The sequence below is a fragment of the Perca flavescens genome, chromosome 15 (genome assembly GCF_004354835.1).
Source record: "Perca flavescens isolate YP-PL-M2 chromosome 15, PFLA_1.0, whole genome shotgun sequence".
NCBI lineage: Eukaryota > Metazoa > Chordata > Actinopteri > Perciformes > Percidae > Perca > Perca flavescens.
The window spans coordinates 13,517,895-13,533,169 of NC_041345.1; the positions used below are offsets into that span (position 1 = coordinate 13,517,895).

At 46.0% G+C, this 15,275-nt stretch overlaps 1 protein-coding gene across 1 annotated transcript in view; it reads right to left on the reverse strand.

Moving 5' to 3' along the window:
* LOC114569428 (BAH and coiled-coil domain-containing protein 1-like) overlaps window positions 1-15,275 on the reverse strand; it is a gene marked incomplete at its 3' end in the record, with an annotated part of 37,781 nt that overhangs the window by 2,730 nt on the left and 19,776 nt on the right. Inside the window, exon 3 of the mRNA XM_028599237.1 lies at window positions 3,886-4,068. Within this exon, the coding sequence (XP_028455038.1) occupies window positions 3,886-4,068 (183 nt within the window). The remainder of the gene's footprint in view (window positions 1-3,885; window positions 4,069-15,275) is intronic.

The window sequence follows — 15,275 nt, forward strand, 5'->3', positions numbered from 1 at the left end:
TGACGCCGTAATCCCTTTTCACAGCGTGGTCTGGCTGTGCCCGATAATGCCAGCCCGCTCAGTTTCAGCATGCCCTCCAGTGGGGCGGCAAGAGGGGGACTGCTGGGCACGGCAGAGCCCATTCAGCCATTAATCTGGCCAGGACAAGGGAAGCTGCTGCTGCTGCTGCTGTTGCATGCAACGTGAGCAGGGTCTTAGTGCAGTCTGCTGACTGCACAGCAGCCTTGCTCTCTTTCCCTCCACACACACTCACAGACACACAATAAGTCAGCATCGGCAAGTGAATGACAGAGGGGAGTTCACAGCGCATGCCCTCCTTTACACAGGCGGAGCAGCGGCGAAAGGCAGAACAAACAGCTGCATCCCAGGGAGGGATTTCCAGAAGTTCTGAAGGTATTTCACACAGCATGGTGGGTTGAGAGAAGCAGGCTGACAGGAAGGACAAAGAAGGGGGCTGGATATAGAACAGCACCTAGAGGCAGTTAAGAATTAAGCCTGCTGAATTAGAGGCAGACGACAGAGTGTTTCGTTTCTCGCGTGCACAGAACCATCCTCTCACCAATACTATCCACTCCTCTTATACCTGCTCTACAAAAAAGGGAAGAAAAAAAATCTGCAAAAAAAAAAACACACCAGCCCATACTGGTTGTAACATGTCAGAGATAGAAGGACAGAGAGAGAGCATGGCAGAAGAAAACCAAGAGGAGAGGAGGAGCAGGCTGAGCTGCCTGTCAGGTCCGCTAATTGAGAAAAAGTGACAGAACCATTAAGACACAGTAAGGGAGAAGGAGGTGTTCGGCGGAGGAGGGGCAGTAACTGTGGTGTGGATCTCTTCAGGTTTGACTAATTGAAAGGAAGGGATGCAGGCTGGCACGAGAGAGAACGAGAGAGAGAAAAAATGAAAGAGGCAGGAGAAAGAAGAGAGGTGGGGGGAAGGGGTGCAGCTTAAATCCCACAAAAGGAAAAGCTAGCAACTGCTCACAGAAGGAAAGATGGACAACTGAAGATAGGCTTGGAATGGCGTATCAAACAGAAGTGGATTAGACAGGTGTGTGTGTGTGTGTGTCTGTCTATGTGTTGACAGAGATATTAGACTGCGATTGTTTTTGGCATAACGTAAGAAGTCATTTGGATCGCAGCCAGCTGGCCTCAGGCCTGTGAAGAGCGGTAGTTGTTGGGTTTTTTTTGTCCATGTTTAGGGGGGGGGGGGGGTAATTCAGGGTGTGTGTATATTTATATAAAAAAACAGTTCCTAAAATTAAAATAACTATTTCATAAGGTGAGAGGGCCTAATAGATTTTATCAGGTGTTATGAAAAACATTTTGCATTACATTTATTGAAACGTTCACTACATCTCATTTCTCTCTTTCTTCTTCCATCCACGATAATATAATACTGCCACCTCTCTCTCTCTCTCTCTCTCTCTCTGTGTCAGTGAGTCCACGTCTCCACTCAGCAAATGAATAGACAATCCCATGTGTGACACACAATGGCTTTTACTGTATTTGGCAATCTTTCTTTAGAGAAAATCTGAAATAAAAAAAATATTTTAATCCGTGCAACTCTCTGACATCATGAAAGCCACTAATGGTTTAGTTTTTGTCACCTTATATAAATATCCCAGCATTTGTAAGAGAGTATACTGTACACTTTCATTTTCCCAACCCAACAAATCCTCAAACAAAAGTCCACACAGTGACTCCCTCTGCCGAAGTCTTCTTGATCCAAAGGACCATACTAACACTGTAATGTGGTGATGTTATTTATAGGTTTGCTTAACATGTCACTCAGCTAATGGCTTGTCGCTCATGCTCTCAATAGAAATGTGGTCTGTATGCATGACTTAACTGGCCCTCTCTAAACACACTCACACCATGTTCACACTAATGTCCGTGCTCATGTGGATTAAGATGAAAACACATGTTTTTTTTTCTCTGATTTTGCCTTCAAACCCCAGAAACAGATTTTTTTAGTCCAAGTCCAGACTGAATTTAGTATCCAGGAAAATGGTAGATTCTAGCGCTATAATCTGTGGCAAACGTGTCAGAAGAATAGCAGAGACAAAGACATTCTGCATCATGACATATATGTATGTATGTATGCCAGAGACATTAGGGATCTTACAGTAATCTTTGAATACTAATTTGTGCTGCTATGCTTGGATTTGCATGCAAACATCCACTTTAAAAACACACCTCACAACAAAAAAAAATAAATAAAAAAATCCAGAGAATATCTTTAAGGTTACAAGCCGACACACACGCACGCACAAGTCAGTGCCTGCTCTGCTGCTGGTGGGGTTCTGCTGACACCCGGAGAGAGGAGGCGAGAGTCTGGGTAATTGTGCCGCTCATTTTGATGACTTGCTTTTTATGCAAAACAGGAAAAAGACAATATGCAATTATCTTGAGGAGGGAACAGCTGAATGTGGTTGATGAACAGTCTGGATTCAATCATGCTCTTAGTGCGTTATATGCAATTAAACTGCAATAGAGATAATGGCCTCCATTGCCAACTGAGTAATAATCCCAGTCATAATCACCTCCATTACTTTTATTAGGCTTGGCATTATCATCATCACTCTTATTATTTATTATACTTTTCCACAAGAAGAAAATCTTTGACAATGAAACCCTGAAACTATAAGGTATAATATAATAATATTATAATTATAATATAATAATATAAGGCATAATGCTTACAAAATGAGTTTTGAGGGAAAATGTCTTTGACTGAGTTGATGCTAAAGTTCAAATGTATTAATTCGGTCTAGAGTTTCACCTATTCTCACCACTGTAGCAGCTGTCCACTGATTCAACGCATTGTGGCCAGGACATCAGAGCAAAGTGTGTGTGTGTGTGTGTGTGTGTGTGTGTTTGTGTGTGTGTGTGTGTGTGTCACAGCATCTCAGCTGCACTGCACCCAATCAACCCAAACCACACATCACGCAACTGGGGCGCCGCTGATCAGTGACCAGAAATAACAAACACTCCCACTGGCGTCCCCCCCCCATAGACTAACAGCTGGGCTATTCTTAGAAATAAAATAATAATACAAGAGGGCTGAAATAACAAGAGTCTGACAACTTCAAAGACTGTGGTTCACTAGATGGCATTGGCGACCATCACATCGTGTAATTAGCAAAAGATTATGAACGTGTAAATCTAAAAGTGACTGAAGTGAAGTCACAGGAAAGCAGACCTTGCATTAATATATCAGTGGGTGGCATTGGATAGGTCTTACAATTATCTGACATCCTTAACATTCGAGTTCCCGAAATGTCCAAGCAGATTAATCTCTCTACTTTATCTTTGTCAGACATCCTGGCGGTATCTAAGCAGAAATGTGAGGTGTTGAATTGAGTGTGTGCTTATATTTTCCTCACTGTGTGTGTGTGTGTTTAGCCAGGATTTTGTAATGCTGAGTGCCGGGTGGGAACTACCCTATTAAGCGGTGATGGAGACACCAGCTGAAAGCTCTGCAATCACTGCAACTTTTTACTGGCTCGCATTCACGCGTGCTGCTTCAGAGTCTTGAGTGACATTCCTGCTGACGTGAATCGAATACCGCAAGATTCCTTGGCTGAACTTTTGACCCTGTGTCCCCATCCAGAAACCATGGCACTGTATTCCATCCCAAACATGCTGGGCCCGGGCCTATTTTGGTGCACAAATAAAAGGGTGGGAGCCTGGCTCTTTCTAGATGATTACAAGCCGTGCTTTGTTTTTTAAACCTAACACAGCCTAAAAATACACAATATCAGAGTAACAATACACCCTGCAAAGCTCTGTCCCCGATACTGCCAAGACATGAATAGCGCCTGATGCCGACAATGTCGTCAAATGAGGGGCATGTGTTTGTGTGCATGGTGTGATTTGAGGTACCTTCATGTGAATGGGGAAACCAGATTTGCGAGGCGCTGGAGTGGGGGCCGCCCCGGAAGGAGGGGGAGGACGGCGAGGAGGGCGGCCGGGAAGGGTGAGACGGGTGGGAAGGGGGGGAACCCAGACTACTGGCCAGAAAGGTCCCCATGAAGGAGGCGGAGGAATTGCCCATCAATCCACTGCCTGCATTCCCACAGGGACAAAGGTAAGGAGAGAAAACATGGTTAGAATTAGAGAAGTGTATGTACACAGTGACCATGAGTGTGAATAAAATAATAATAAAATAAAAAAGAAATGCAGATGTAAAAGGATGAAGCCCACTGGCCGTCTAGGTGGAATCACAGAGCCTGGTAGATTTGATCGCTGCCCTGGGGAGAGGGTGAATGAGTAAGAGTGTGTGAGAGAAAAAAAACAAAAAAATAAAAAGAGTGTGAAACTCTCCTCCCCCTCACTGACAGCAGAGTCCTCTCCCCTCGTCTTCTCTCCTCTCACACTGCCTCTCCCCATGGGCAGACAGAGGTCTCATCTCACAGCTGAGTACACACTTTCTCAGGCTCTCTCCCTTTCGCTCTCACACACTTTTGCTCCTGCTCCCCAGTGTCCTTTTCTCAATTTCTCTCCCTCCCTCCATTATCTTATGCTCTCCATCTCTCACTTTCATGCCCTCAATCTCTCTTATTGCTCTGCTCCATTTTACCTCATCTCTGTCTGTCTCTCTTCCTTTCATTCTGCATGACTCTGACAATCTGTACTTTCTTCTTTGTTTCCATTTTGGTGTTTTACTCCTCTTCGTTGCTCCCTTCGGCTTTGTCACAGTGGCCCTTTCCTCTCTTCTCTTTCCCTCCTCTGTCCCATCGCGATGAGCAGAAATACACTATGGGCATGCTTCTTCCCAACCCTCATTGTCTTTTCTTTCCCTCCCTCTGTCCCGCTTTCTTTCTGACACATAGCATTTCTTTGCTTTGTTCTTTACTATAATGATGGCACCAGCAGAGCAATCTGTCCCTGGCTGGCTGAACTGTGTGTTTAACAAGACTATGATGAGTAATTGACCATTTGTAGCAGTGCCCATGTGACTGGGGGCTGACTGTCTATTATGCATTGCTGGGCAAGCTGGAGAAAACACACTGATTAACCACTGCCTAAATTACATTCCCATTACGCGCCCGCCAGTGCACTTGAGCGAGGGGCCCGGGTGCCCGACTCTTTGCACGTTCGTTTCCCCCAAGTCACACTGCCGTGAAGTCTCATGCATATGTATGATGCCTGGATGAGAGCACACATGCACATACTTGCACAAACTCACACATTGGTGTGTCATACAATGTGCGCACAGGGCTACCCATGAAAACGTTGGGGAGAGCAACATGGTAAAAATTCATTATCAGCCCCTCCTGACGAGCTGATCTAACAAGAAACGCTGTGTGATTTGATTTTCTTTAAGCATGAATCAGTCCAAACATGAATCAATCCTTTTCTGGGAGTGAGAACAATTGCGAGGAAGTCTTGATCAGCCAGGCGGTGAGCGAGCACATCCTGTGGGCAGACAGCAGGGATAAACCCATCAGTCTGCCGCTTGCTCCTGCACCGAATAGCCCATGGCTCATGGGCCAGAGCACAGGAGCATGCCGAGGCACACAGAGAGACAAACACACACACACACAAACTTCACACATAGAAACAAGGCATATTCTTGCACACACAAACCAACTCACATTGTGCACCACAGCCCCAGACAGGTGGAAATCCCCCACAATCCCCAACCTTACTTTACCTCAAAAAACTACCGTAAAACCAAGCCTCTGTGTGTGTGTGTGTGTGTTCACACAACGGCCTATCACAAACTCACGAAAAAAAAAAAAAAAAACAATCTTAGTGTTTAACTAGCACATTTAAAACTGCACGACCAAATAGCCTCCGAAATTTGGCCACAGGAGTTTTTAACTATGAGTCGACCTTTTGAGTCAAAGTCAGCTAAATCTATTTCCTGATGGAATGCTAGGGACAAAAATACAGACAATACGAGGACTTCCACAACCATTACAAATAGGATATACAGAAATGATGAGGAAGACTTTAAATATCTTTAGGAGGCAGCCACATAGTAATGGCTGCTATAGCAACATTGTACATTTCGGTGGGAGGTAGCCTAATGACATATCCATGTTTTTCTCCTTTTCAGCCCTCCTTTTCTTCCTTCCTTCTCTGCTGCCACCTCCTATCACCCCTGACCCTGTGGAGCACTCCTGGCAGAGCTCTTAGGAGAGCAGGGTGGGGTTCGGGGGCAGTGGGGGGATGGATTATTGCCATGCTGGGCACACATCCCGCCCCCATCATCCAGACACCCAGGGCTCCTGTACTGTATGGCACCGCCCTCAACATCGCACACTCCTCGGCCCTCTCTTTCTGCCTGTCGCCCCCAGGAACCCCAGGTTTCCTTAGTGCCTCTGGCTCACATAAATCAGCTAATCCTCCTGCAATATTAACAGCCTCGCCCCAGAGAGAGAGAGAGAAAGGGTGAGAGAGACATAGAGACTGACAGAGGCCACGAAACCCCTCTTCACACACCAAGAGAAGAGAGAGCCTCTGCCAGAAAGACAAGGAAGGGAGAGGGACAACATACAAAGGTAATGTCTAGATGTCAGACAAGGGGATTTTTAGGTTTAGGCTGATGTTAGGGGAGAAGGGTATTGAAGGAAAACCTTAGGAGGGTCTCGGATCAACTCGTACACAACACAACCTCTCGGTGATCCAGTTTGGCCATATGGTTTATACTGGGAGAAGGGCATTGATCCATTCTAAACTGTAGTAGTACAAAATAATAATGCAGCCTTCACCTCTGTCACGTTTGCTTTTGCTGACTCCACAGCCTGTCACTCAGTAAATGACCCCTGCCTCTGTTACCCCTTTCCACCAACACAAACCTATTTCTGGGCTGTGAAAGTGTCCATTCGCAGTTGGTTAAACTGACGAACCTTCTAAGAATCTTTGCTTTTCCATGGGCCAGAGAGCCAGATCATTAACATCACTGTATACATCTGTATACATCTCAGTTTCCCATTCCCGCTTCCAAATTCTCGTTTTTGGCACTTTTTTTCAAATTAAATTGACGCTTTTTGCACAAAAAACGATTGATGCTTTTTTCAATGTTTTACATTCATTTTTTGTTTTTCAGAGCTTCAAAAGCGTAGAAAAAAAACGTAATTTTTTTCCCGCTAAAATTTCACAAAGAGTTAAAAGCGGCGAAAAAAGTCTCAAAAATGTTGAAAAAAACCCACCAAAACCGTCAATTTTTTTTATGTGTGTGGGTTTTGAGACCTGTTTAACGCCCTACACGGAACACTCCTGCTTCGATTTCAAGCTCTGGTTTTTAGTTGGTCTTGTTGGTCAGGATAATCCTGCCCCTGTTATAATTGGTTCTTGGTTCTAGTTATAATTAGCTCTTGGCACCGATCCCTGACAGCGATGAAGATTAATCCTATTAGAGAATTAAGGGAGAGGGGAGCATTGGGATGGGGCAACACCACCTCCCTCCCTGACATCTAAACATCCCACCCTGACACCCTCACAAGCACAGTTGTGATTAAATGGGTTAAAACGTACAAACACAGAAACAAACACACAAATATCCCAGAACCTCTGGAGGTGGAGGTGTTAAGTGCTACTCCACCCACGCTCCAGTGTGGGTGAAGGGCGAAGAAGTCCAGTTTGTGCACAACAACCGAAACACACGTGCATACACAGTAATGTGGGCCCAGGCAGAAGCCCCCGTGCACGGCATGGAGTGAGCAGCAGGCGGGGAGGCGGAGCAGGGAGAATGAAGGCCCAGTTGTCATGGGAACAAAAGAGAAACAGCGCTTGAGGCAAGGAGGCTGAATGCTAGCTATTACAACAGAAGTGGGCAGATGCAGTTGGTCAGTGTGCTGCTCAGCGACAACAGCCTTTCCAACCTACCTTGAAACCCCACCCAAGCATACACGCACACACACGCACACACACACGCACACGCACACGCACACGCACACGCACACGCACACGCACACGCACACGCACACACACACACACACACACACACACACACACACACACACACACACACACACACACACACACACACACACACACACACATTCTGCAGAAATGCAGGTTTAAATTGTCAGGCTGTGGGGACGGAGGTGTCATAATCTTTGCCCCTACTCATTAATGTAACTCGAGGGTGAGTGGTTGTTTGGTGTCTTAACAAGGAATTATACAGTAATAGGATGTAATGGGATTCATGTGGGCCATGCAGTGATGGGAAAAAAAAAGCTAAGAAAACAACAAGCACCCACCCACAACACGTTGTCGTTTTGAATGCTGGGAATCGGATCAAAGTTCCCCCTGGAGAAATACACACCCATTTGCACGCACTTGTTGGCTTGGGAACACACAGACACACACACACACACACACACACAGATCTACAACTATGCCTATTGTCTAAGAGAAGATAAAGTACAATTATTTCCCAGTGCATCATATTTCCCCGTCTGCTCTTGAAAAATGAACCAGGTTATTCTGCAGCTCTCTGTCTTATCTGCAGACAGCAGCCTGAAGGGACGGACGGACGTGTCATCTAGAGAAGGACACCAGATAGACAACGAGAGATGAGAGTAATGGCGACATGAGAAGAAGAGAGACAGGGAGAAAATTGCAGGTGTGACTAAATCAACCTGTTCCTCCGCAGCTCAGTGATCAGCCAGTGTCAAAGAGGAGAGGATAGAAGCAGAAGAAATGCCAGGAGATAACACATGCACACACCATTACTTTATAAGACCTCCGATCACAGAAAGAGTCAATGAGCACAAGCCAGTTGAGGTTGCATTGTCAGCGGTCAGTGCCATGTGGCAGCCAGCTTCTTTATAACACACCCTGAATGATCACAGCTCATATACTCTCCCCTCTGTCATGTCCTGTGAAACAACACACACTCCCTTCCTTCTTAACTCAAATACATTAAATATATATCAGCAAGAGTTAGATGATCAAAGAAAAAACAAGAAACCTTTTTATTTCCAAGATCTGTTTAAAATCCAACAGCTAGTTGAAGTAGCTGTTGCTAGTATTGCTTTAGCTCCCTGACACAGCAAGACAACACACCAGATCATGTATTGGTAACATATTAGAATGGGATTTTGATTTCAGGCTTCAAGTTTGTTATGTGGCCTGGTTTGGCTCTTTAACACTTTAAAAGCTGAAAGAAGGGAGTCGAGACTGAAGACAGAAGCGATGAAAGTTAATTCAAAGTTAACTTACCAAGTGAAAACATATTGAGCAGGATGTGTCTTTCTCATCAGACTTTCCTACCGATGTAGTTTCATGTTCTGCCCAGGAATTCAGACGCCCAAGAAGAAGCCAGCCAGACTTTCCACACATATTCACTCAAAAACACACAACTAAGTTTTCTGGCCCTCTCTGGCGACACAGGGAAACTAGATTGGATTGGGCAATGGCACACACCGGCAGCAGCAGACAGACTGCACACGCTACCCTGAAGGACCGCTGACTAACCCAGCGCCTACTTCCTCACAATAAAACTCAGCAGGAATTTCAAATGGCTAAAAGAGGGGGGATTTCCTTCAAACAGTCAAAGTCATCTTGAAAACATTAGCGCAACTGGTAGCCAAATTTTCTCTTCACTTCAGAAACAACTGTAGCAGGAGTTTTTTTGTTGCTGTAGTTGCTTGACCCCCTGCTTTACAAACTCCCTCCCTGACTTAATCTTTTTGGGTTGGTGGGTGGTAGGATGGAGGGACTAAGGGAGCTGCTCCCTCTACAACTTTAGAAGGAGGCTGGTCTGATCGGAGGTATAATGGAGAGAGAGAGAGAGAGAGAGAGAGAGAGAGAGAGAGAGAGAGAGAGAGCAGGCGATTGAGTCCTGGAGCTGGGCCCAGTGCAGAGGTGGGGGAAAGTGCCAGTAGCGCACGCCTCCGACACTCCACACTGCGTGCCTGTGGAGTGAGTTTAGTGGATGTGGTCAGTGTGGGGGTGGGAGAAGTGGAAAGGGAGCAGAAGAAGCAGTTGGAGGAATAGATGGAGTAAGAGAGTGAGAATGTATGACGGGGCAACATCCAGAGGGGTGGTAAGGGGCGAGAGTTTAGACTAGAAGTGTAGATAAGGGCGCAAGGAACTGTGAGAAACTTTGAGAGTGAAAGAGCAGCAGAGTGTGTGTGGGAGTGTGTGTTGCTGAGCATATGTGAGCCTCCGTGTGTGTGATTGTGTGTGCGTATGGTGGTCGTCTCGCTGAAAGTTGACAGCCTGTGTTTGCAGAGTGGCTTCGTGGTCAGCCACTTGCTTGCGATTGAAGCGATGGCGGGATAAAATGGAATTTTCTTTCAGTACTATGCAAATACAATTGGCTTGTGGAGGTCAGCCAAAGCACACTGCCCACTTCACCCAGCTGTTTATATAATATACAAGTTGACATGATAGGATAAGAGATTCTAATCCTAAACAAATTAGTCCGACTGCCTCGTCTGAAAACAAAACTGGATCCACACAGGCCGTGATGCTACAGAGAAAAACATATTTTGTTCAAGTAGGGGTTGAGCGATGTCAAAGAACATGCACACATCCAATATATGTTTCTCTCCATATATTCTATTTCTCACCCTCCTTCACTATTTGTACAAAAGTCTGCAAAAACAGGTGGTATCACATGTGTGCCACTACCTTTAGGCCCCTCAAGGGGTAATTCCACCTCAATTTAACTGGAATTAATAATTCATAAAGCCTCCTTTTCAGAGAGGGAAATCATTGTCAAAAAGGGGCTCCACCTATAATCCAATCACTCCTTTGCCAACAGTGGTGTGGAGGGGGGCAGGGCAGACGGAAAGAGATAGCAATGTCTGGAAGAGTTCCTGCTGAAGGTGTTTTATGGGCACAGCAAATAAAGAGCTGGACACAAGGCACCGGTGGAACTATTTTCAGAGCAGCAGACCAGGAAGTGTGTCGTTTAAGAGACAATAAGAGCTCTGATTCTCAAAGTTAAGAGCTGGCTAAGGGTTGAAGGCTATTGCGGAAGAAGAAGCTGGGGTATGGGTAAGGAGGTTAAGGGTATAGCAAATGGCAGGCCATGTTGCTCAGGTTTAATGCCACTGATGGCTTGTCTCAAAAGGAAACTGGACAAAGAGTAGCTGGTAAATGAATGCTTAAGCTGCTTACACACATAGCCGACGGCCGACCGTTGACAGAAAAGCCACTCGAAATGATCAGTCTCCCCGTGTTGGTCCAAAAAGTCCCACTGAACACACCAAAAAGACGAGACAAGACAAGACGTAATACAGCTCTATAACAGCAGGCAGCGCTAATCTGTATTGTTGCCCAGGAAATGAAAACCGGCAGCTGATTGGACGAACGCGTCACATGGGTTTGTTTTCTCCGGAAATTCAAAGCCAGACTGTCATGGCGGCCGTTCAAAATACGATCTCATATTGTACTAAAATAGTTCACTGAAACATGTTTCTGAGAACATATTAAGCGAGAAATAGGCCATGCAGTTGCTAAATCTGTCTTCATTTCAGCTCAACAAAGGTCAGTTTAAAAGATTTTCGTTAGATTTTGAGAGACTAGTCAACTCATTCCGCTCCCCATTTCCAGGTGAGTCCCGACTGCCCTGCCGGCGACTTAACATGTCAGGTCGGCCAAAATGAACGCCAACAGCCCCCCAGACTGACGACAGCACGGGACACAGCGAACAGATTTGCGTCACTGACCTCGCCAGACTGTCTAACGGCCGATAATCGGCTAAGTGCGTCAGCGCCATTAGACAAAAGGCTAAGGTAAAGGTAGGGTCTGTTAGGTTTGTGCTCGGAACTTGGACCTGTGTTTAGGTGTGCTTGCTGTGATCCGTGTGGAAGTAGTGCAGTAGTGTGCTGAGTCACTGGCCTCATCTGTGCAGAACAAGCAGACATTCCAGGCTGGGACACAGGAGGTGGGAGGACAGATTTGAAACAGCAGCAGGACCAGGCCAGGGCAAATCAGCTCAAGGCCAATTACCTTCCTTTTACACCCACCCACACATGCACACTGACATTCCCTACTCCCACAACACAGATTTAATAGCAAACACAAGAAAAGCTAAATCACAACACAAAAACACCAAACTCTGCTTTCAATTTCTTTCATTCTATCCTTTCCCTGAGAACTTAAATGCCCATGATGTAACAGGAAGTGCATATTACACCAGGCCAAGAGTGTTTTCTCTCCAAGCACCATCTTGTTATTTCAATCAGCATTTTACTTTTACTAAATCCCCCACCACGCTACACAATAAAGGAATTGTTTTTTTTCTTGGTTACAGATGAAATGCAAGTGTATCTTATGGAATGGCCAAAAATGTTCTGACATTTTGCTGGGCGCTCGCAGGGCCAGAAGCACTTTGTTCTTTGTATACAGCAGCTACACACTTCTCAAGGAGAACCATTTGTTATCTGTCCAAACTTTGGTGAGTGTGCTTGTTAACTGACCCATTGTTACATGAGGGCATTTCAGGGCCGTTTGCTGCGTTCCTGCTCTTTATTCCTGAGGCATGAAATTGTGATTACCATAGTGGGGCTCATCCATCTCATTCTCTCATCCACAGACGCACGCTAAACATCCACATATTTTGGTTTCTTTCCTTCTCTTCCCCTCTCTAGTTGTCTCTGTCTTCCTCTCTCATGATACACACACACACACAGCAACACACCCAAGCACAAAAAGAGCCGCCCACAGCTGCGTCAGGCCATCTCTCTAACAATCCAATCTGTTTTCTTTCCCATGATGTTTCCCATTGGCACAGGGAGGAGAAAATCAGATTTACTCCCCCACAGGGCCCATGCAGTTGCACTGATATGGAAAATGATTTCAGTGCTGCTTGAGCCCATAAACATTATTTTGGTCTCCCCTGTTAATGACACATTTCTTCCCAGCATTGTGGATCTCACAGAGGAAGAGATGAGTGTGTGGGAAGGGGGTGAACAAGGAGGGAGGAAGAGGAAGGGGGGAGGAAGCCTCTAGGGCCTCACATACAACAGGGGAGTCCTTCACCCCTCAAACTGCATCCTGACATCCAAGACTTATTTCACACACACACACACACACACACACACACACACACACACACACACACACACACACACACACACACACACACACACACACACACACACACAGCTAATCAACCATGCAGGAACTTAAATTGTCACAGCCTTCAAATAAAGCCCCCCCCAAAAAAACAGAGCACAAAGATATCCCAGCTAGAAAACAAGCAGAGTCAAAGAGGGATTTCTCACCTCTCTCTCTCTCTCTAGCTGTCAGACTGATTCCAAACACACTGCATTTGGCTCCGGGGCTCAAAGCAACCACACTACAATTGTGTCATACAGCCCACATATCTTTTATTGCTGGTAGCAGCCAATATAGCACCCCCCCTCCTCCTCCTCCTCTTGAACACAGGGATAAAATTTGTACTTTTAGTGGTAAGTTACAAACACTCTCTGCCCGAGGCATATTGTCAACGAGAGGAGCTCGCTATAGCCTCAAGTCCTAAATACAAGTCATTTAATATGATGGTGTTAAAAAGAGACTCCAACAGGCCAATAGCGAGGCACTAAACCTCCCATTTGGCATCCGTTAAAACCCATCAGCAGGACCAAATACAAGGGGGGCGAACAGAAGATGGCCATGTTAGATGACTAAAAACTGTCTTCCACTTTTGAACGTTCTCTCACAGGTCTCTCAATCTCCACATCCAAAAATGGGATTTTCGTGGTTCTCCCGTTTCACTGGAAACATCACATGGAATGCTCTGGATCTGGTTTCTTTTACAGCTGATGACTGATCTGTCTAAATCCATTGGTTTTATGTTCTGGCCAAGGGGATGGATGGGTGACTAACGGCGGCTTGCATGCCATGTTTTAGCCGACGCAGCCAAAGATCAGCCAACCAGGTCACGGACACAGACATGCCTGGTAGTGGGAAAAAGGCAGATTAAAACAAGTGCTCAGCACTATTCTCTCTAATTAGTCCCCTGTTAACTTTTGAACATAATTGGTTAATTGAGATGTGGTTAGACTGGGCAGGTTTCCCCTCCCTCAGGGTGACCATACGGCTCCAGTGTTTCAGCCTGGCACTGCCTGGCACAGGAGGTGGCTACCTCTCTATCTTTCCCTTTTTCTTTTTCTTTTCTAGCATCCCACCGCTCCAGTGACGAAGAGTAATGATGCCGCACAGGAGGCAGTAAAACGGTGTTTTGCGAGTGTGTTTTAGCAGAGATTGTACCCATGCACAGCACATATGCTTGTGCCACATCAAAGCAGCTCTTTGACTACTCAGTCCTGGGTGGTCTAAACCTCTCTTCTCAACCAGCAGTGCTAGATAGATAGGCTTAGGAAAAAAAGAGTGTGGATGTGGGTGGATGTTACCTCACCACAGGCTAGTGTGTTCTGTCGAACTCAGAAGTCAGTTTGCTTTGGCGGAGACATGAGCAGCGTAAGGATGGGGAATAAAAGTGTGGTGCAGTACATACACAGATAAACACACACACTACCCCATAGGCGTCCCATTGCTCGAGTCTCCCCATCTCCTCCGGTTGATGTATAATGATACCCACAACACCACATAAATCTACAGGCAGCTCGACTCATTGGGGCAGATTTTGCCTGTTGTCTTCCCTTTTTCACTTTCATCCCCTCTTCTCCCTTTGCTCCTTCGAGCCCCATCACTCATTCCCCTTCTCGGTTTTCCCTTTCCGTCCTCACACCCTCTCAATCATCTCTCCATCACTCTCCCTCCTTCCCTTTGCTGCTCTGCTCCATATTTCTGTCCTCCCTCATCACCTCGCTCTCTTCCCTCAGTTGGCGTCATCCACGTGCTTCAAAATGGAAACACTTTCTCTTGATTTTTTGGAGTTTTTAAAAACCGCTTTTCCTCCCACTCCTTCATCCCACTTGCGCTCGGTTTCTCTTGCTCTTGTTCGTCCTCAGTTTTCCTGAGGCCTGGGAGGCTAATGAACGTCTTGTTTTATGGGGAGTCACAGGTTCACCCCTCACTCTGTCAGAACCGCCCCTATAAATTAAATCAGCGTTCCTGCATTCAACTGGCAACCAGGGCTCGCTGGAATGTCCTGTTCACTCTTGTCCTCCCATCCTCTCTCCCACCCTCTTCCATCTGTGGCTCGGCGCCTCCTTTAGGTCGTGGAGAGCAGCACAAGGGGTATGATTGAAGAGAATGCGTCGTCGCTGTTTTCTGAGTTCTCTTGGATTGGCCTATAATATGATCATGTTCTGAAGTGATGTGTGTGAGAGAAACAGAAGGCAGCTCCCTGCTCTGGCTTCTCTCCTTCTGATGTAGCCTGTCAGAGGAGCAGA